We start from the raw sequence: 20,722 nt of genomic DNA on the forward strand, positions 1-20,722 counted from the left end.
AAAGTGAACCCTGGTCAGGGTGGCTGAGCTGTGGACATCACCAATGAGGCAAGGAGCAGTACATGCCCCAGTGTCTCTCCAGGCTGGGTAAGCAATTGAGTTGCAGGTAGAGGGGCCAGCAGCAGCTGGACTGCCAGCATTCCCCAGGCACTGTGGTGTGCAGTATGCCACTGGCAGAAGGACCTGAGCCAGAGGCACTGCCCTAGGTAAACCTTTATTATCTGGCTGGTGTTGGTACACGTGTCAGCGCGGGTGTAGAGACGTGACACAGGGACGAGCAGCGCTGAGCACGCAGGTGCCCTGAGCTGGAGAGAAGAGTGGGGGCAGTTGTCCCAACTTGCTCTCTTTGCTTTGCACTCCCCTGGGACCCCTTGCCACTGCCCCCTCCCCAGCCCACAGGTGCTCCCAATGTGGAAGTGCCCCAGGTGCACGTGGAAGTGGGAAGCAGGGTGTCGGCATGGTCGTGGAGCTGTCCCCAGGGAGGTGACACCAAGTAAGACCTGCAGTGGGCAGAGAGGCTGCCTTGCAGAGAGCCAAGGGAACCACTGATGGATGTTGTCTGCTGGATGTACCATGACCCTGGCTGGACTGCACAGCTCTACCCAGGCCACCCCAGGGACACAAGGATGGTGCCTGTAGGGCAGATAATTCCTGGAGAACAAATAACTTAAAAGGCTGGGGCATGGGGGGCAAGCCAAGGTGGGAGCACCCCCAGCAGCACCCACTTGGCTCTGCCCACAGCTGGCCAAGGCAGAGGTGTGGGGGTACCCTGGTGGAAGAGTTCTCCTGTCCCCAGTGCCAGACCCATGGCCCCCAGACCCTCCCAGGCAAGCAGCTCTCCTGCCCGAAGGCAGCTCTGGGGCAAGGGCAGCAGTGGGGCGGGCAGGGCAGGCTCTAGCACTCTTTCTGCCGCATGCGTAACTCGTGGCGACGCAGGTGGTTATAGAGTGACTGCACGTAGGTGAAGACGCACTTGGCGTCAGGCTTCTTCCCCATGATCATCATGTCTTCGACCTCCACCAGCGGCACGCAGTCCACCAGCGTCCTGCAGAGATGAAGCCTTCAGCATGGCCTCAAGCAGGCTACCCCATGTGGGGGGCGGCCGGGGCACCCCATACTGGCCAGGTGTGCTGGTGTGGGCAGGGCTGCCCTCCGACCTGCTCAGCTCCTTCCACACACTCCCCACTCCACCCTGGTACCCACAGTCCATCAGCTTCTGACACTGGGAAGAGCTGTCTGCCGTGGGAGGTGCCTGCCCCAGGGCATGGGCTGCCCAGCTGTCTGCACTACTTGCTCCCCTGGTGCTTTCTGTCCCACTTCTTGGTGCTGGCAGTCATCCCCTGCTAAAGCTATGGCTACCCTCCTCCTCTTGCTCCTCTAGCTGATGCTGAAGAGCCCAGCCTGGCTGCAGTTGTCTGCTGTGCCCCTGCCTCAAATGCTACCCACTATGTGGTTCAGGGAAAGCAGGGGCTTGGTCTTGGTTACATGCTGTCCCTTACTCCTGCCTCAAGCCCTGGCCCTGCTCTTCTGCCTTCCTGCAAGCCCTGCCAGCCCAGCTCCCTCCCTTGCAGCAGACCGGAGCCTGGGGGCTGCCTGCCCCAGGCCCAGCACACCCTACTGCTGGAGTGGGCACTGCCCTGCTTCAGCTCACTCAACCTGGCCTATCTCCTCCTCTCCCTGTCCTACGACAGTGCAGGGGTCCATGCAGGACCCAACTCCAGCAGCTACCAGTCTTGTGGAGCCTTGGCAGATCAGCTGTGGTTGATAATCCCCACAGTAACCTTGGGCCTCTGCTACTGCCCTTTTGGTGGCGTAGCCCACTCTGCCTTGCCACCCATCCAGTTCCCTGGGTCACATCTCTCCCCAAGTCAGGGCTTCCTATGTGCGGAAAGGGACTGACAACACAATTAGGAGTCATGATGACAACCAGGAAGGGCATGGAGGGGATCTGGCTACCTTTTGCCCTCTCCTTTCTGCTGGGAGAGAAGGAGTGAGGGGCACAGAAGCAGCCCTGCCACTGCTGCCAATCCTTCTGGCCCTGCCCAGACCCCACATCCCTACCAGGCTGCTGCTGGAACATGGCCTGCACTGGCAGTGAGGGCAGTGCTGACACAAACTGGCAGCACCTACTGCCACCATGCCCAGTTCAGCTGCTTTGGCCTGGGCCACTCAAGGTTCTGCCCAATGGCTCTGGCTGCATAAGGAGGATCCCCCAAGGTAGGACTCTGCCCCAAAGACAGGGCACACAAGGAGGGTCTGAACCCTATGCTTGCCACCCACCATGACAGCACCCTCAAGCCCTGTACCTCCCCTCTCCCCTCCTGCAGTAGCCCCACTACACACGTTGGCCCTCTAGAACAGTCCCACTCCAAGAAGTGATCCCAGCCAGTGCCAGCCTGGGGAGCACCAGGGCACATGAGAGCCCCCCACCCTGAGTCTCAGGGCCTCTGCCATCCCATTAGGTCTCTGCTGCCTGCTCAGTGGGCTCCAAGCCCACAGGCTGGCTGGCACCATGAGCCCCACTTCATGCTTTGATCCCCTTTACCACCGTGGGGATGAGGGGGATGATGCTTGGGGCCTTGGGAAAGCCCTTGCCATTGCCAGCCTGGCTCAGGGGGTGGTGGTGGAGCAATGGCAGCACACGGAGAGTGGCCCTACCCTTATAAAGCCATTGTCTGGGCCCTCGTGTGCCAGCACTGTGCACAGCCAGGGGAGCTGCAGCTCTAGTGCCAGCCAGGATGCCCTGAGACAGGCACAAACACTGCAGGATGAGGCAGGATCTGAGCCTTGAGTCACACTTTCCAGGCTCCTGCTTCTGCCCATATATGAGCAGGCAGTATCTTGGAGCTGGGCATGCGCCCTGAGGCAGGGGAATGAGACAGGAAGTGGAAGCAGTGATGCTGCAGCATCCTGTGGGCCACCCACACTCAGGCAGCATCACTCACCTTGAGTGGCATCCCAACAGCTGATCCTGGGTCAGGCTCAGCCATGGGGGCAGGGCTCTAACTACTGCCCTCCCCACAGCCAGAGAGCAAAGAGCACTCCAGGGTGACACAGTCTCCCCTGCCCAAACCCCCATAGGCACTGTTCCAGAAGCCAGAGCCCAACCAGCTGTCTCTGCCCATCTCCTCCTGGGCCCTGTCTGGCACCGCCAGGACTCACCCCTCACCCACCAGCATCCCCCAGCCTCGTCCGCAGCCAAGGCAGTCAGTTCCCTGCCAAGCCCTGGTGGTGGTGGGGGCATGGGCAGGTACTTGGAGGGGAAGATTCTCACCATTGGTCCTGGGGGGGGCTGACAATGGGCTACGACTTTTTGGTTTTTACCAGCCCCATCTGGACCAGGCAGCGATAGAATTCCTGAATGTATGTGTACACACACTTCCAATCTGGCTCGCGCATCCGGACCATGTCCTCCACGTCCAGCAACTGCGGACAGTCCGCGTGCTTCCTGGGTGCGGGGAGAGAGGGGCAAGCCAGTGACCGCAGCCCAGTCAGGGAGGGAAGGAAGAGAAAACAAGAGACACAGATCAGTGCAGTTCCCATCCCACTGGCAGCTGCTCCGCTGTGGCGTGCTCTGGGGATGCATGATGCAGGGGCAGGAGGGCTCCGGGCACCCCATGCCAAGGCCATTCAGTGATACTGGGGGGGCACAAGCAAGGGGGAGAGGGGCAGGTGAGTGGCGTGGAGAGGCGTGTAGTCCAGAGGGAAAGACAGATAGAAAAGGAGGAGGACGACGACGAGTGAGGTGTTCTGGCACGCCAGGTGCTCGGGGAGCGGGTTCCAGAGTGGAGCGGCGCTCTATATAGCTCCTATATAGACCCGCTGGGAGGATGGGGGGAAGCCCCGCCCTCCTGCCCAGCTCCACTTGGAACCGCGCAGCACAGCCCTGGTGCAGGAAGCTCGGGAGAGGACGCTCACAAGAGCTGGAGGAGGAGGAAGGACGAGAGGCCACCTGGCTTCCAGGCCGGAGAGATCGATGGCTCTCTCAAGTCCGTGCACCAGTTTCCCAATTAAGGCAAAAAATCCATTAACAGGAGCGCCAAGAGCCAGGCCCGCAGCCCCCTTCTCGCTCCACCAAACAGCACCACAGTACCCTGGTAGCTTGTGGGAGTCCCCATCTCACCCCGCCACCTTGGACATCAGTAGGATGGGACCCCCATCCCCAGCCCTGCCCCCCAGCAGGGTGCTGGAGGAGAGGTGTAAATGGGTCGGAGAGAGACAGAAGGAAAGAGAGAAGGGCTGGCTGCCAGCCCTCCAGCTGGGCGCACTCCCATCTCTCAGCACCCAGGAAAACCAGAAGCAAAAGGGGAAGGGAAGAGACTGGAGAAGCTGCAATGGTGTTTGAGCCTCTACAATTGTGAAAGGAGACACCTGGCATAGCCAAACCCTGCTCCCTCCGCTGGCTGCAGTCCTACACCTGGTAGCCCAGGATAGAATGTACTGCCCAAAGCCAGCAGCTTCATGGGGCTGCTGCTCTGCCTTTGGGTGCTCTGCCCCACACCCAGGAACCCAGACCCCCATACCCACCCTTGCCACACCAGACCAGGCTGCACTGGCCTCTTGTGACTCTGCCCACAGAGCTGCTGTTGCCCCCACAGAGCCTAACCTTGTAGCATTGCATGGGGGGAGCGACACCTATGGGCACCCATCTCCAGCACCATCACCTCCATGTGACCCCTTCACCCCAGCAGCGAGCAGGAGAGCCACCCCAAGCCACTCCAAGCTATCCCAAGTCCATATGATGGCAAGAGAGGTACGTACTCTGCAGAAGAGAAGGCCACCTCGAAGTTTTGGCGGCGGTTCTGGGGTGTCAGCTTACTGTAGTCAAATGCATCAGGGAAGAAATTGTGGACCAAAGCACAGAAGGCCATGCCATCACTCCAGCTGGATGAGAAGTTCTGGATATCCACATGCTGAGAGGACAACAGAGTTACCAAGGGACACAGTGACTAGCCTTGGAACAGGGAGAGGAGGTGGCACCCACCTCATAGCCCCGGGTCTTGGCTCTGCACCAGTCCAGCAACATCTGTTTGATACTGTTGGCATTTGGCACGCCAAAGCTGGAGGAGCGCTGCACGGTGGTCTGTGATGCTGCAGGGTTTGAACTGTGGCAGGAGACAAGAGGTGTTATCCATAGCTGCAGGTTATTGTTATTTGTACAGCACTCGCTGCCCTGGCCAGCCTGCCCCAGGCTGAGCCTCACCTCCCACTCTCTTTTTGCAGCTTCTCCATCATGGCCTTGCGTGCTTGTGAGGCTGATGTCTTGGGCAGGCTCTGAGCCTTCATCAGTTCCTTCTTCTTCTCCGCCTGACGCCGCTCCAGTGCAGCTAGGCTGCTCTGTCGAGAAGCACTCCCATCCTCACGGTCAAAAACGCTGGGAGAGAGGCAATGCTAAAGGGGCTGTGGGCAGCCCAGGGGAGGGCAAGCAATGGTCTCAGCCCATGGCCAGCCCTAGAACTCTGGAGACCTCCATGTCCCTGGGACACAGAGAGGTGGCTTAAGGGCCTCAGGTGGCAGACCTGTCTCTGTGCTCATGGAAGGACCCATGAGAACCTCTCAACACAGGGAATGTACCTCAAGGACCTGGAGGCTTTGGGATCACATTTGCAGTGGGGACACTGCAAGCTGGGCAGAGGGTTTGTGCAACCAGATGAGTGACAAGGGACCATGTGGGGCTGTCTCCACAGGCACCTCTGCTCACCTGCCTGTCTTTTTGGATGAGGAGCTGTAGGATGATTTGGTTTGAACGAAAGTGCTGTTGCCATCTGCAGAGAGAGGAAGGACAGAGGCCCTGGGCAGGAGCTGTGCCAGGCAGGCAGCACTCTGCCTGCACCAAGGCAGTGACTGCTCAGCAGCAGCAATGCCCCAGGGTTACACCCTGAAGGTGCTGTGGGGAAAGGGCAGGAAAAACTCTTACTGTCTGATCTCTTCACATAACTCGACTCCATGGTTGTAGTACGGGAGGTCTTGGTGCCATCACCTGCATGGACAAAGCAATGGGAACTGCTGGGCTGGGAGGAGCAGCACCCACAGACACCTGCTGCTGCCAAGCACCTTCACACACATGCAGTGCAACAGGGGGAAGTCCCAGGTGGTAGGCAAAGGAAGGCAGGCAGAGGGAGGACAGGGCATGTGCCCCTCGAGCAGAGAACAAAGAGGCAAGCGCAAAGCAGCAGGGAGCTGGGGCATCCTTCAGCCCCTACAGCCACTCAGCTTGAGCCACCCAGGGACTGGGAGAGCAGGGGTACAGGAGACAAGACACAGGCCAAAGGTGCAGATGAGGCCCTGCCATCCTGACAGGGCTGGGGATTCAGAGGGAAGTCACCGGAACAGAACCCTTAATTATCCCCAGGCCAGCTCTGGGCAAGCCAGAGACTCAGCTCTGAAACACTGTCCTATTCCCAGACTCAGGACAGGCAGGAGTTGTGGTGGCAGACCACTGGGAAGGATTTTGCAAGGCCCCCAAAGGGCTGGCACACCCCGAGCCCAGCCCATACTAGACTGGACGAGACGCTCAGTCTTGGTGATGGTGCTGCGTGCCGAGCCATCGGCTGACTGAGTGCTCTGCCTGGTGGTGGTCTCTGTGGCGTGGCCAGCCCTTCCTGCCACAGATTGGCTCCTCGCCTCCTGCAGCCGCTGGTCTCGCTCCTTCTCCCGCTGGTCTGCAAACATGAGTGGGAGATGGCATCAGCAGGGAGGTGGGGTGGTGGGCACGGTTCCTGCCACACCAGGGATCCTGCAGCTGCTGCTGGCCCACAGCTGGTTCATGGGAAGGATGATGTCCTTGGCCTCGCAAAGCCAATAGAGAACCCAGCGCACACCCTACTGCTTCCATGTGGCTGACAGCCCCACTTTAGCACCCTATATTGCCACCACCACCACTCTGACCCCAACAGGGGTCACTGTCCCTGAGTACCTCTCTTGCGCTGGCGCAGCTCCCGCATGGCATTTCGAATCAGCCGTCGCTCCTCAAAGTCTGTTGTCTGATCCAGCTGCAGGAGGGGGAAGTCATCATTAGTCTTCTACCACCAGCTTAAGGTCTCTTTACCTTCTTGCAGGAGCCCGAACCAGAGAAAGAAGTACCATCTTATCCAGAACATCCTCATCCTCAATCTTGCTCAGCTCCTCGACATCCAGCTTGCTCCTTCTCTCCACCTCCCTCACTTGCACCTTCTCCATGCCATTGGGCAGCTCTGGTTCCCGCCTTGGTGCCTGGTGCTGCTCCACCACCTCCGGCTCCATCTGCAAGGACATCACCATGCAGCTGAGCCCCTGCCACACCTCTTCTCACGGTCCAGGCCTTCATCACTCTGACACCTGCCCGGTGCTACAGGTAGCGAGGACTCTGCAGAGGATGTGCCACATAGGGCCTAAGCGCTCTTAGCTGGTGGGATGCTGCAAGCATCTGCAGCACCTGAGGCAGGCAGGAGAGCATGACAATCTGCAGCACTCCATGCCCCAGGAGGGCCCAGCAGTCCCTCTCTCCCTTCCAGTCTGGCTGCCATAATATCTCCAAATCCTCCCTGCTCCCTGGTAGGAGGTGGCTGGGTCTTCCAGCAGGCAGGGCTCTGGGCTGGGCAGCAGCTGTTACCCAGCAGTGGGCAAGATGCTGGCAAGGCCACTGCATGCCATTAGCAGCACAGGGATTTTCATGGAATTAAGGGACTTAGTGTAGAGAAGAGCTTGTGCAGGAGATCAAGAGCCTTGCCCGGCATCCCTGCCAGGATCTAGGCCAGTTCGGCCCCTGCCCAAGCACAGCCAGGACGCCAAGTCCCTTTCAGCACAACCCCCCAGCAATGCAGGCAGTGGGCCAGGCCCGGAATAGGGCACAGAGGCACCAGGGATGACAGAGGGGGATCAGAGCAGCCACACACACACCCCACCCTGCATCCTGTGGCCCGGTAACCAATGCATGGCAAAGTCATCAGCAGGAGTTGATGCTGGCCACATGCACCCATGCCACCACCTGATGCTGTGGTGGGGGCAAGACAGCTGCCTGCGGCCTCCCACCTGGCACTCTGGGAATGCGAAACAGGTGGGTGCACAGCCCCACCACAGTGAGCTCAAGGAGTGGCAGATCGCCATGGTGCCGCGTCCTCATGCACCACTGCCACAGTCACGCCTTGTGCCAGGGCTGTAGACACCCCCAAGAGCCCTTCTAGGCCAGTGACCCCCTCCCTTCCCCCTGTCATGGGGCAGGGCTGCCCACACTCACGCTGCTGTTGCTTCGGGAGAGATGCAGGGCCGATTGCTGGCGCGTACTGGAGAAAGTGGGTGGATGGGCCACAGGGCCACTGGGCTCCTCAGTGCCCTCAAAGTGGGCGCAAGGGTCCTGTGCTTCCAGAAAGAGGGTGCTGATGTCCTCCCCGGGGGGCGCCTGCAGCCCTGGCTCCAGCAGGTCGAGGCGGCGGCCCAGACGCCCCAGCTCTGCCCGCAGCTCCAGGTGCTCCTGCTGCAATGTCTGCAGCGCCTGCGCCAGCGTCTGCACTCGCTGCAGAGCCCACTCCAGCTGCCCCTCTGCTGCCCCCCGGAAGGCTACGAGCTCCTGCCGCAGCTCCGCCAGCTCGGCCGCCCCGGCCTGCGCCAGCCCCTCCAGGCTGAGCCCCGGCATGGCGGCGGTGCAGGCGCTGCGGCGAGGCCCGCTCAGCTGTCCCCTGCCCTTTATAGGGCCCAGGCACCCCCCCGGCTGGAGGCTGGCCCGCTCCCTGCCTCTGGGCTATTCTGGGCCCAGCAGCTGGGGGTCCCGTGCGGGGGTGCTGAGCCAGGCACCGCACTTGGCAGTGCGTCCGGCTGTGGGACCAGGTGGCTCAGCAAGGGGAGCCCTGCACGTGGCTCCCCCGCCCCTGGAGGCTGCCAGGGCCAGATACCAGCCTGGGGGCTGTGGGACAAAGCGGTGGGGACCAGCCCTGACACTGCAGTGCTGGGTGAGTGAAAAGGTCAACCACTGCTGTGTTCTTTTGCCCAAGTGCCTTCCCACTCTGGGCCAGCATCACCCACAGCACATCAGGCTGGCCCCGGTAAAGCATGGATTTTAGGTCTTCATACCCCCGTGCTGCCCAATGCGTGCCCCAGGGCGGGCAGGTCCCTGCACAGGCATAGGCAACACCCCACCAACAAGAACACATGCTGGCATGGCTACTGCCCCCAGGTCCCTGCAGCCTGCAGGTCCTCCAACCAAGCCCTACGTGGCAGGGCTGAAAGCACCACTGCCTCCTCCTCTTCCTCCTCCCTGCTCACCAGGAGCATACCTGGAGGCTTTGTCTCCTGCCAGGCAACCAACAGGTCTCCTGCCCCCCACCTCGCTGGACAGACCCACCAATACCTTAATGAGAGCTGCCAAGTGCTCGGGCCAAGCCTGCCCAAGTGCACTAGCACAGGGAAGTCGCCCCACCACAGCCAGCTGCCCACAGGCAGGACCTGCTGGCAGGTGTGGGCAGCACCTGTAGGCACTGCCTGCCTCATGCTGGGCTGAGGATGGGGTGAAGCCAGTGGTACCACAGCCATCAGTATGCCCCAGGCTATCAGTGGTACCACAGCCACTGGCAGTGACCAGGCCACCCACAGTGCTGTTCCTGCACAGGCAGCCAGGCGTGTGCAGGGCCATGAGTGAGACAGAGCCATGTTTGACATCCTGGCTCCTGCCAAGGCAGCACACGGGCGCCTCGCATTACCCTAGATGGGCACAAGCAGATTAAAGCACTTCAAGGGCTGTCTCCCGTGTGCACCCAGCCCCAGGGTGGCCACAGCCTGCTCTCCCCACAAGACACTGCAGAGGGGTTGTTTTTTCAGATTTTTTTTTTTCTCCAGTTGCACCCAAGAATCTCTCCTAGGCGGGCTGGGACATTGGCTACTCTCCACTCAGTGGAGGCATAGCAGGAACAGGCAAGACCCCAACCCACAGCTCCTGGGTGCTTTACAGACCTCTGAGGAGTAGCCCCCCCTCCAAGGCAGGCTTTCCAGACACGTGGCCAAAATCCATCCCCAGGAGGAAAAACAGAGGGGTGGCTGGCAATGGGTTTTTCCCTGAGCTGCTGCCACCCTTAAAGGTGTTTGAAAGAAAAGGAGACCCACAAAAATTCCTTGTCCCCCTCTGCCCACCTCCCCAAGTGTCCGAGTACACGGTGGCACAGTCCGGAGTGCAGGGGGCTCATGTGGGGCTATGCAACTACACACAAAGTTCAGGGTCTCTTGATGAAAAAAACCCTATCAAAACAAAAGCACAAACCAAAACCAGACAGAGCATCTGGGCCATGCTGCCTGCAGCAACTCCTTGGTCCCTGGTCCCCACCCAAGCCCTGAAACTGCCTAGCAATGGCCAGGTGGGGCATGGCCCGATAGACCCCCTGGGCACTCACCTTGGTGACATTGCTGCTGACACTGCTGATGTTGCAGATGCTGCTGACACTGCTGGGGATGGTGGTGATACGGATAGGGGTGCTCCGCAGACCCAGAGTCACCTCTGCAAGGGGAGCAAAAGGCATGTGGGGTCTGATCCAGCCCACAGCCCAGCCCCACAGCTGGGAAGTGGCTCTGGCTGGGCTATCTGCCTGCCCCACACATCCTGTCCTGACAGTGAGCACTGAGCACAGGGAAAGCACTTTGAAGGCAAGCAAGAGATGGGAAAGTTGAGACCCCTCGCTGTCCTGGCTTATCATCCTCCACAAGAAAGGGGCACTTTATGCAGTGCTTCAGCTGGTGCCAAGACCTCCTGGTGAGAGGGATGGCCACAGGAGCATCCTGAGCCAGCCACATCTGTGGGCAAGCAGGGTTGGGGCAGGGCTGGAACAGGCATGGTGCAGCAGTGGGATGTGACAGAGCATGACGGCATGGGCTCCCCTGAACCAGCAGGTCAGTGGGGAGAGGATGGGGCAGGGCTAGAGTGGGAGGCAGGGGTTGGGGAATGACCTCAAACATAAACACGGTAAGACACTGGGGCTGGGGACAGGCTGCAGGGACAGATGGTCTCCCCAGAGATGCCCCAAGCAGGTTGAGAGTGCAGGCCAAAGGATGAGGGCTACCAGGCACGCTTTGTTCTTCTCGCAGCACCTGTGCTCAACATCTGGGCTACCAGCACTGAAACGCCACTGCTGCTAATCAGCACGCACCCACCTGGCCTGGCTCAGCCTGCCCACCATCTGTCAGTGCTCAACTGCCCACTGGCACCCGCCTGCTCCACTGCCCAGCTGTGCACATTGTCTTATTAGGAGCACAGTCCTGTAGTGCTTACAGCCAGATGGATCCCCCAGGTCCATTTCCCTGCGGTGCCCACCTTCCTGAGAGATCCCCACCTTTTCCAGTCCCACCTCCCTGCACGACACCCACACCCATCACCCCTACAGTGTCAAGCCTCATGACAGATGCCATCTGCCCACTGGATCTGTCCTGCGCACCCCGTCCCCGTCAGTGCCCACCTGCCCGCTGGCTGCCGGGGGCGGCCGTGATGCGGGGCGCCAGGGGCTGCACGCGCCCATCCTTGATCTCGATGGTGAAGAAGGTCTTCATGGCGTCGAGGCGGGATCCGGCGGGGCGCGGGCCCGGGCGCTGCTCCGCGCCGCCGCTGCCCCGCGCGTTTTGAGCGGGCGGCGGCGGGGCCGTGCGGGGCCCCCTCTGCCGCTGGGCGGCCCCGGGCCCGGCCCGCCCCCCCGCGCCGCCCGCCCCCGCCGGCCCGAAGCGCTGCGCGCGCTCCCGCACCGAGCCGGCGGCGGCGGCGGCGGCGGGCGGGGGTCCGGCGGGGCGCGGCGCTGCGGGGATGGGCGCGGGGTCACCGCACTGCGGCCGCCTGCGCGCGGCCCCGCACCCTGCATGCAGCGCCCGCGGAGCCCCCTGCGATACACGCCGCCCCCCACCCTGGGGTGCCCCCTGCGATGCATGCTGCCCCCCACCCTGGGGTGCCCCCGCCCCGGGACGCTACAATGTGCATGCATGCACACCCCCTAGGTTGCCCGCACGACGCGCAGTGCCGCCGGCGTGCCTGACCACGCATGCAATCCCCCGGGGTGCTCACGGGATGTATTGCTGCCCCCCAAAAGATCCCATCATACACCCAGCAGCCCCTCAAAGCCTCTGCTCCCTCCCACCACTCCTGCCGGACCGTGTGCACATGGCTGGGAGGGAGGGAGAGCTTCTGGGCAGGAAGCAAAAGAGCAGGTGGGCTGCCAGCAGCATCCTGCGACGTCCTGGCACTGCAAAGCTCCACACCTGCCCCGGCTCCACCGGGGACATTCCGCCAGCGGGAAGCAGAGGATGGAGGCAGCCCCTACAAGGATCTTACCCGTGGGGCCAGCAAGGCAAAGGGAGGAGGACGCCAGCTCCCACTGGTGAGTATTCAAGCGAGCCGGGGTCCCCATTACCTCCTGAGTGGGCACTGATGCTTGGGAAGAGACAGGCCAAGGAAGGAATAACACAAAGGTAGCAGAGGGTGAGCATGGCATAGGTGCCGCTGGCATCCCCCCACCCCAGCAGAGCACCCTGCGGTCTCCTCCCCATAACTCCACACTCCCCAGAGCTTAGTGCCAAAATCCATCAGCACTTGTAGGCTGCCCTGCACCCCAGGCATGGGCTCTGTCCTGCAACGCAAAACCACACTCCAGAGGAGGGTAGACTCTGTGCCCAGCAGCACAGTGGGGGTCCCTGGGGTCTGTGTTGAAGGCTGGGATCACCCCTGTCCTCACCAAGCTCTGGCACATCATCGCCTCTGGAGAGGTGTCGAGGGGACCCAAGGTGGCTCAGCCTTCAAGGGTGCGAGCAGAGCTCTGCCCTGGGGCTGGAGTCATTGATACCCATGGAGAGAGGGGCTCAGCTTCTCCTCAGAACCCAGGTTTAAGCCCTCCGTGAGGCAAGGAGGGGTCAGATTCTGCACATCTTCTTCTACCCCAGGGCTGTGCCATGTTGCAACCCACCACCTCCAGAATCTTCCCAGGAGCCAGCAGACTCCATGGGCTCCTCAGAGGGACAGCAACCTCCACCTGCCAGGGCAGTACCCCTGACCCTGGAAGCAGAGAATGTGTTTTGGTTTTTCTCTATTTCCTCCTGGGATAGCCATGGGGATGGTTCTCCCAGCAGTAGGAAGAGGGCAACTGCTGGCCACTGGAATCCCTCAGGGCTGTGAGGAGGCCCTGCAGGGTGCTGGGCCCAGGGTGGGGGTGGTCAGAGCCAGCCATGCACAGCTCCCAGCCTTATTGGGACAAAGAATGCAAAAGGCCAGGGTTTGCTACTGGCACCGATTCCCTTTCATGGCCCTGCAGTAACCCCGCCAGAGTGGGAGCCCCAGTAAACAGCCTGCCTGGCACCCAGCTCCCTGGCTGGTGTGGGCATTGCCACCACTTGGCTAGGCAGCACTCAGCCCCCAGCTAGGGGTGGCCTTTGGCCTGGCTGTGTCCTGCACTCACATTCCTGGCTCAGCACATGTGGGCTGGAGTCATGTCCCCAGGGCTGCCTGGGATGTACATGCTGCACGACTGGGGAGCAGGGGGGGCCCTGGGGCAGCACTGCCCAGCTGTCAGGGGGACACGGCTCTCACATCATCCCCCTCAGGGCTACACTTACCCACTGATGGCCTCTCGTGACTCCCACCTGGCCCCAGCACCTGGCAGTGCACCCCAACAGGAAGCTGCGGGAGTAGAGGGGAAGAGCACTCAGCTGGGTGTTACATGCAGTCCCCTCATTAAGTTGCCTTCACCCACAGACTGCCAGTCCTGGGCAAGGAGGGCAGCAGCAGCTGCCATCAGTTTTGTACCTGGCTGCCAGCACTGGGCTGGGCTGGGATGAGTTGCTCCCCTCTGGGGCTTTGTGCCACACTGGGCTCTGGGGTGCTGGCAGGACTGTCCAGGTTCCCTTCTTTCCAGGCTGCCTGGGGCTGCCCCAGGCCCTGCTGCAGGTCCTCACCACCATCCTCAGTCTCTGGATTGGGCTCTGGGGTTGGCCGCAGCTCCAGGAGCACAAGGGTCCCTGAAACCACAGCTGTGGGTGAGAAGAGGCTCTGCTCGGGAAGCCTGCAGTGCATCCCTACTCCTGCAGCCCCTCCCAGGCACCCGGCTGCCCTGCCCACCACTGTGGGATGGTGTGCCCCCCATCGTGCTGCAGCTGGCTAGGCACAGCTCTGGCCCCAGGCATGCCCCTAGACAGGACTTTGCCATGGACATTTGTGGGAACTCACCCTGAGCACTGGGTTTCTGGAGATCTCCAGCTTGCTGGCTGCACAGCTCCTGCCTCCCAGCTGGGACATGCTCCTGCTCCACCACATCCTCTTGCTTGTGGGCCTGGGGAGAGGAGAACTAGCCCCAGTCCAGTCTCTGACTCGGCCACCATGGCCCATTCCAGCCAGGGACACATAGGCTGTGGTCTCTTCCCATCCCATCCAGATCCCTGCCTGCATGCTGCCTGGAATTGACAAGCCAGTCCCTGCACAGGGGTCACAGCAGGAGACTTACAGGGGGACAAGTGTCCCCACACCCTGGTGCATCCTGTGGGCAGGGAGGGAGAGAGTGTCTGGTGAAGGGAGACCCCAAACCTGCCCTATGCCCCCAGCCCAGGCACTCCAAGGCTCCATGATGCAGGGAACACCCAGTTTTACATGTCCCTGTCCATAGCACCTGCAACTCTGCTCGGCAAATGATGAAACATTCTGGACACAGGTCCACACACAGGTGACAGATGTGTCTCTGACATAAGTCTGAGCAGAGTTAGGGTGTCCTGGTGTCAGCTAGGGAGCAAGGTGCCAGTCCTGGCTGTGCCAGTGCCTCTAGCAGCACCATGACTCTACAGTGGGGGAGACAAAGAGGGGCCTGTACCCTGAGGGGGCACAGGAGAACCAGGCCCCAAACCCAAGGATGGAAATGGCCTTGGGTTTATAGCAATGAGCCAGATAAGCAGAACATTCCTCTCAGCTGCTCAGTGACATCCCAGCCCAGCCAGGGCTTGGGGGCAGTGTGCCAGCACATACAGATGGGGAGGCAGACAGTGCTGAAAGGTGGCACAAGGCCACATCCCTTTGGCAGTCTCCTGCTACAGCCCTGGGGCAAGTGGAAGAAGAAACAGGACTGGACAGAGGCAGATGGGGGAACCCACGCCTTCCCAACTGGCTGCAGGTACACCCATTGCTTCTTCTCTTCCCATCCTCACCCTCAAAGGGCAACCCCACAGGATTGGATGCACGGATCTCCTACCACCACACAATCAGCATGCTCATCCCTGCTGCACTGAAAACCCCAGCTTGTTCTCATTCCTTCCAGCTCTGCTCACAAGCTTATCCCTCCCCTATCCAGAAAGGCCCCAACTTCAGAATGAGCCCTGGCCCCTCAAAGGCTGACAGGAACAGCCATCACAAGAAGGGGGACAGGGAATCAAGGTTTCTATCCATAAAAGGAAACTGCTGCAGGAGAGATGAATGGTTGTTGCCTCCAAAGAACCCCATCCCCAAGAACTGGAGCAGAGATGAGTTCACCACATGCATCAAGGGGCTCCCAGATCCCCACCAGATTGCATCCTTGGGACAAGCCCAAGGGGCACCCTGGCCTGAGGCCCCAGTCCCAGCTCGTCACTGCTGGGGCCACACTGGCACAGCCCAGCCACGTTTCACCCGTCCCCAAAGACCCCAGCCCCACCTGCCTCAGTCCCTTCAGGCAGGCAAGAACAGCTTGCCCAGGGCTCTGTGCTCCAGACAGGCTGGCACAGGAACCCCAGGAACAGGTGAAATCTTGAACAGTCCCACCCCCTGCAGTGCCCTACACACTCACCACTGAGCCTTTGGGCTCCTGGGCAGGGGGCTGCTCCACAGCCTCCCTGTACCCACTCTCCTCTGGCCCAGCCAGTGCTGGCTCTGCATCATCCTGCTGGCTGCTCTCCCCGCTCTTGTCTGTGCCTGGAAGTTTGGTGCTGCGCTCACCACAGCTCTCTTCATTCCCAGTAAGGGCTGGTGTTTCAGCACTGTCCCTCTGGGCAATTTTCATTTCCCCAGGCACAGTGGGGGGAATCTTGCTGCCGTCCCTCTGGCTACTCTGCACATTTCCAGCCAGGGCCGCAGCTGGATGGGAGCAAAGATGGTGTTCAGGAAGGAGCTGCCCACATCTCCAGAGCATTCCCCCTCCCGGAACATGGGAATGGTGCCTCACCTTCAATCTCCTCAGCCCGCAGCTTACGGATGGCAGCTCGGATCAGCTTGCGCTCCTCATACTCACCCGCTGCCCGCAGCTGCAAAGAGGGAAGGACCCAGGAAACAAGCAGGGTCAGCCCCAGCACAAATTCCATCCCAGCAAACGGCCTGCCCTGGCACACAGTCGCTCACCAGTTTTGTCAGTTCCTCCACGCTGGTGATGGCTTCGAGCTGCTCAGACAAGGCAGTCAGGGCTGCCTGCTGCTCCTCTTCCAGGCGCCGGGACCTGAGCAGGGTGAGAGCAGTGGCCATCTGGGAGCTGTCATGGGCGCTTGTGAGCAAAGTCCCCTTGAGGGCAGCTGGCAGATCCAGGCAACAGGCCCCACCATGAGCCAAGCTGCTCTGTGCCATGCTGCTCCCACCCTCATGTTCACTCAAATCTGTCCCAGCCACAGTGGGGCCAGGTACTGCAGCCCCCATCTCCCAGGGCAGAGGCAGGGAATGACCTCAGCTCCCAGCTGAACTCACTGTGGCCAATTCTCCTTGTCATCCTGTCGGTGGCTGCTGCGTTCTGGGCGGAAGCGCTTGGATGCCAAGGTCTCCTCGTCCCGCTCCAGCTCCTGCCGCTGCAGCTCCCGGATGGCCGAGCGGATGCGGCGCCGCTCAGCCAGGTCCAGGGTGGCCTCCAACTGCGTGCACAGGGCAGGGCTCAGCTCTGGCTCTGGCCACTTAAGCCCCTGTCTCAGTCCTGGTGCCACCCTCTGCCACACCGATATGAGCTGCCCACGCTCTGGACTTGAGAAGCTATTGCCCTTTGCCCTCTCTGCTTGGAGCTTGGTGACATGAGTAGGTATTCCCATCTTAATGAAACCAGCAAGCACAGAGCAGGCACAGAGATGCAATGTGCCATCCCAGCAGCAGCCAAAACTGTGGTACTCCAACCCTTGCCAAGCCACAAAGCTGGGAGCATTATCCTTCCCCAACTGGGAAGATCCCAGTGGCTGGGACTACCAACCCCTAGGGCAGACCAACTCTAAAAATACACATAACCTCTGGGGGAGATGCCAGGAGTCAGGGTGCTCTTTCCCTCCCACCCCAGCAGCCCTCACCATGCCAGCAGGCAGTACCATCCCTTCCAGCATCCTGGCTAGAGCAGAGGCCTGCAGCCTACTCTGGGCTTCTATCCAGAGCAGGCACGTCTGCCACCACAAAGCCAGGGAAGGGGCTGGGAAAAGCAGGAGCCACAGCACCGCCAGAGCAGAGGGGAGTGTTGGAGAGAAAACCAGCCCCTCCATCCTCATGGGCCTCTCATTTTCCATCTGCCCCAGACAGTTGCCGACATCCCAAGGATGCCACTACATCCACTACATACAGTGGGGACAACTACTGACAGGACAAAGGCATAGTCCAGCAGCAATGGCAGCCACTCTGGCCAGCCAGGAAGCCTGGCTCCCTGCAAACAGGGCAGCATCAATGGGTGGAATTTGGTTCAGCTCAAAATGAGGGGCTGGAGGCAGAGCTTTGCAGTAAGGACAGCTCTCCCTGCAGCCATCCAAAGGCTTTGAAGACAGGAAAATAGTCCTCAACTGCACATTGGGTGGCCAAGGCCTTGGTCCTTCTCTAGATAAGCTTCTGGCAGTGAGGGGCAAGCCGGGCTTGGTCCTAGCAGCTGGGTCAGGGCAGAGGGAATGCACCTAGGACCTGGAAGGCTTCTCCCCATAGAACAAATGGCAGGGCAGGACAAAATGCTTTATTCCAAGGCCACGTCAGCAGGGAGCTGGGATGAGGCAAATGAGCAGCTCTGGAAAATCCATAGCCAGTGGCAGGGGAAAGCACGCTGGAAACCACAACAGCTGCAAGGGGACCAAGGGGCCCAACCCTGCCAGCACAGCCAGGCTCAGGGACCTGCACATGCCAGGGCCCCATGGGCCCTGCCCAGCTGCCAGCAAATTAATGGTTCCAAGCAAACACCCTTCTCAGCACACAGAGTGCCTTTGTGAAAGGGCACTGGCACAGCACCCATAGGCTGCTTCCCCACTAGTGCCCAACACAGCAGCGCTCAGACCCCGGTGCAGTGGGCAGCTCCTCAGGATGGCTGCAGTTAGCCCGGCATGCACGCATCCATCCGGCCCTTTGGAGTGCCAGAGCACACAGCACTTTGGGGGCTGGAGCCTGGCCACACGGAAACCGCTTTGGACATCGGAAGAGCCTGGCACATTGAGCACCTCCTACAGCCCAAAGCTTCACTGTCATCTTTGGAAAGAGCCATGGGGAGCATGGCTGCCCCCGAGGCAGAGGACAGCAGGAAGGACACTGGATGACAGGGACATGGCAGGGATGCAGTGCTTCTTAGGGCCATCGAAGATTTGCCAAAGGCTACTGAGTATAAGAAAAAGGGAATCTCATGGCAGTGACGTGCCTAGCTCAAGCCTGCCCTGCTGCTGTCTCCAAAGGAATTTACACCCTCCTTAATTAACCAGACTAAGAGTTGGAGGGGCTGGGAGAGGAAGCATTCCCCAGCCCAAGGCCAGCAGACCTCAGCCTGGAGCTCAGTACAGCCATGAGCATTCAAACAATCTCTTGCTCCGGGACATCCACCTAAGGGTCACCCTGCAGTAGTACCCACCCCATCTTCCACAGCTCCCTCCTCTGGCTTCTCCAAGCCCTTGGTCACCTTTATGCTACACCATTGGTTCATCTCAGCTGGCCTTCCTGGGACTAGGATAACAGTGCTGGGGAGGGAATCATATGGATGCCTATGGCAGAAGTTGCAGGACAGAGGCTTTCTGGCAGCTTTCAGCCCAGCCAGCACAGAAGTGAGGGGGCTGCAGGGATCTCCTCAAATCCCCCAGCCTCCTTCTTCCAGTTTCCCTGCGGACATCAGATGCTGCTGCCTAGGTGTCACTTGGGAGAAAGGAGAAGCAAGGCAGGGTGGAGGGGTAGGGAGAGCAGAGAAGAAGGGAGGAAATGGTGGGAGACGCAGTTTTCCCTTATATGGACTAATCCTCTCCCAGCTGAGTGGAGCCAAAAATCTAACCAGAAGAAAAATAATTCCTTCCCTGTCTCACGTCAGCACAGATGAGGCTTTTCTCAGCCTGTGCCACACAGCACACGGAGATGTGGCTCACAAGCACAGTGCTCTGGGGAGGCAAAGCCTCAGCATTTCAAAGAAAAAGTATACATAGAAGCAGTGCTTGCTGCAGGATGAGATCCACCTCCCTGGGCTGGCCAGACACCAGGAACCCACCACCGCTCCTGGGGCTCCATCTCAGATCAGGGACCTCGGCTGGGACATGGCAGAGCTGGACCACTTGCAGGATGGGGAAACACTCTGACCACCCATCCCTAAACCTCTGGATGGGTGGCCCGTTGGGCCTGACATCAGCCCACGAGAAACAAGTGGACTTCTCAGCTCAAACACAGGCAGGACTGCGTGTCATCACGTAGAGCTGGCTGAGGGTGGCAGGACAGAAGGCTCAGCTGGAGGCAACCCCCGTGTCGACCCACAGCACAGCCCTCACTTCCCTTCGGCATCTCGACTCTTTCGTGTTCCATGAGACCTGCCTTCCCGGCTGACTCAGCTTCCTGCTGTGATCATTCCCCATCGCTGGCCTGGGCCACCCCGGCTCAACTCCCGGGGCGGCCAGCACAGCCCTAGCCCCAGGCCGGGGGTCCCTGGGGCTAGGGCTGTGCTGGCCGCCCCGGGAGTTGAGCCGGGGGGGCCAGCACAGCCCTAGCCCCAGGCCGGGGGTCCCTGGGGCTGCCCAAAGCTGGGCACTTGTAGGGGCTTCCCGGTACACCAGCCTCGGCTAATATCATGAGTCCCGTTTTCGGGACACGGAGGCCCTCGTCCTCCGGAGCCCAGCGGCCGCGGCAGCACACGACTGCGGCACTCGCTGCTGGGGCAGCGCTCCGGCCGGTGCTCCAGAAGGCGCCGCACAGGAGGGGATGGGATGCAAAGCCATGCGAGCAGAGCCCGGGAAGTGCGCCGGGCACCGCGCCAGCCCCCGGCGGGCGGGAACCCGCAAGGGGACAGCGGGGAGCGGGGAAATGTGCCGGCATCGGGGAACGATTCCCCGGGATCCACCGGCCAAGAAGATGGAGTCGGGACAGGAGGTACGGCCGGGCGCGGTAGCGAGCAAAGAGCCAAGCGCAGCCAGAGCAGTGGGGCCAGAGCCTTCGGAATCATCGAAGTAGAGCGGGGACTCGTGCTGGAGCTCGCCCCGGCCCAGCGCCCGACCTGGGCCAGCGCTGGTCCCTCCAGATGCTGCCGCCCGGGATCAGCGCTGGGTCTCCAGCGCTACATCCGCTCCCTCCATTCCGGAGACATGGCTCTGGAATCCCCCGGCCGAGCGACAGACCCGAGGCCCGCCCGGTCCCGTTCTGCCCGCGCCTGGGACAGCAGCCCTCGGCTCGGGGGCTTCAAGGAGCCGAGGCACCTCCAGGCACGATCCGCCCCCTAAATCGCCGCGAGCGCGCACCGTACCCCGAGCCCCGGAGCAGCCGCAGGACTCACTAGCTTCCGCAGCGCTCCCTCGTCCATCCCGAGGAGGCTCTCCTGGGACATCCTGCCCGCCGGGCCCACGCTGCTGCGGCCGAGACAACAAAGTGCGGCCGGGGCGGCGCGGCCGC

At 61.0% G+C, this 20,722-nt stretch overlaps 1 protein-coding gene across 5 annotated transcripts; it reads right to left on the reverse strand.

Moving 5' to 3' along the window:
* Positions 1-201: 201 nt before the first annotated feature.
* Positions 202-20,722, reverse strand: SMTN (smoothelin). 5 transcript variants are annotated; one of them, XM_056503861.1, is made up of 21 exons: positions 20,607-20,722; positions 16,619-16,779; positions 16,283-16,376; positions 16,110-16,188; positions 15,735-16,021; positions 14,156-14,258; positions 13,736-13,947; positions 13,546-13,609; positions 12,272-12,370; positions 11,412-11,741; positions 10,356-10,459; positions 8,216-8,332; positions 7,084-7,242; positions 6,917-6,992; positions 6,498-6,662; positions 5,918-5,980; positions 5,702-5,765; positions 5,204-5,374; positions 4,985-5,105; positions 4,762-4,913; positions 202-1,045 (listed from the first exon to the last, which is right to left on the reverse strand). In XM_056503861.1, the coding sequence occupies exons 1-21, from the start codon at positions 20,655-20,657 to the stop codon at positions 895-897; spliced, it is 2,823 nt and encodes a 940-aa protein (XP_056359836.1). In that variant the 5' UTR covers positions 20,658-20,722; the 3' UTR covers positions 202-894. The 5 variants fall into 5 exon arrangements, with proteins under 5 accessions (XP_056359836.1, XP_056359834.1, XP_056359838.1 ...); XM_056503859.1 differs by having other exon boundaries at positions 20,577-20,672; XM_056503860.1 differs by lacking the exon at positions 202-1,045 and adding an exon at positions 3,275-3,448 and having other exon boundaries at positions 20,577-20,672.

The sequence above is a fragment of the Oenanthe melanoleuca genome, chromosome 15 (assembly GCF_029582105.1).
Source record: "Oenanthe melanoleuca isolate GR-GAL-2019-014 chromosome 15, OMel1.0, whole genome shotgun sequence".
NCBI classification, from domain to species: Eukaryota; Metazoa; Chordata; class Aves; order Passeriformes; family Muscicapidae; genus Oenanthe; species Oenanthe melanoleuca.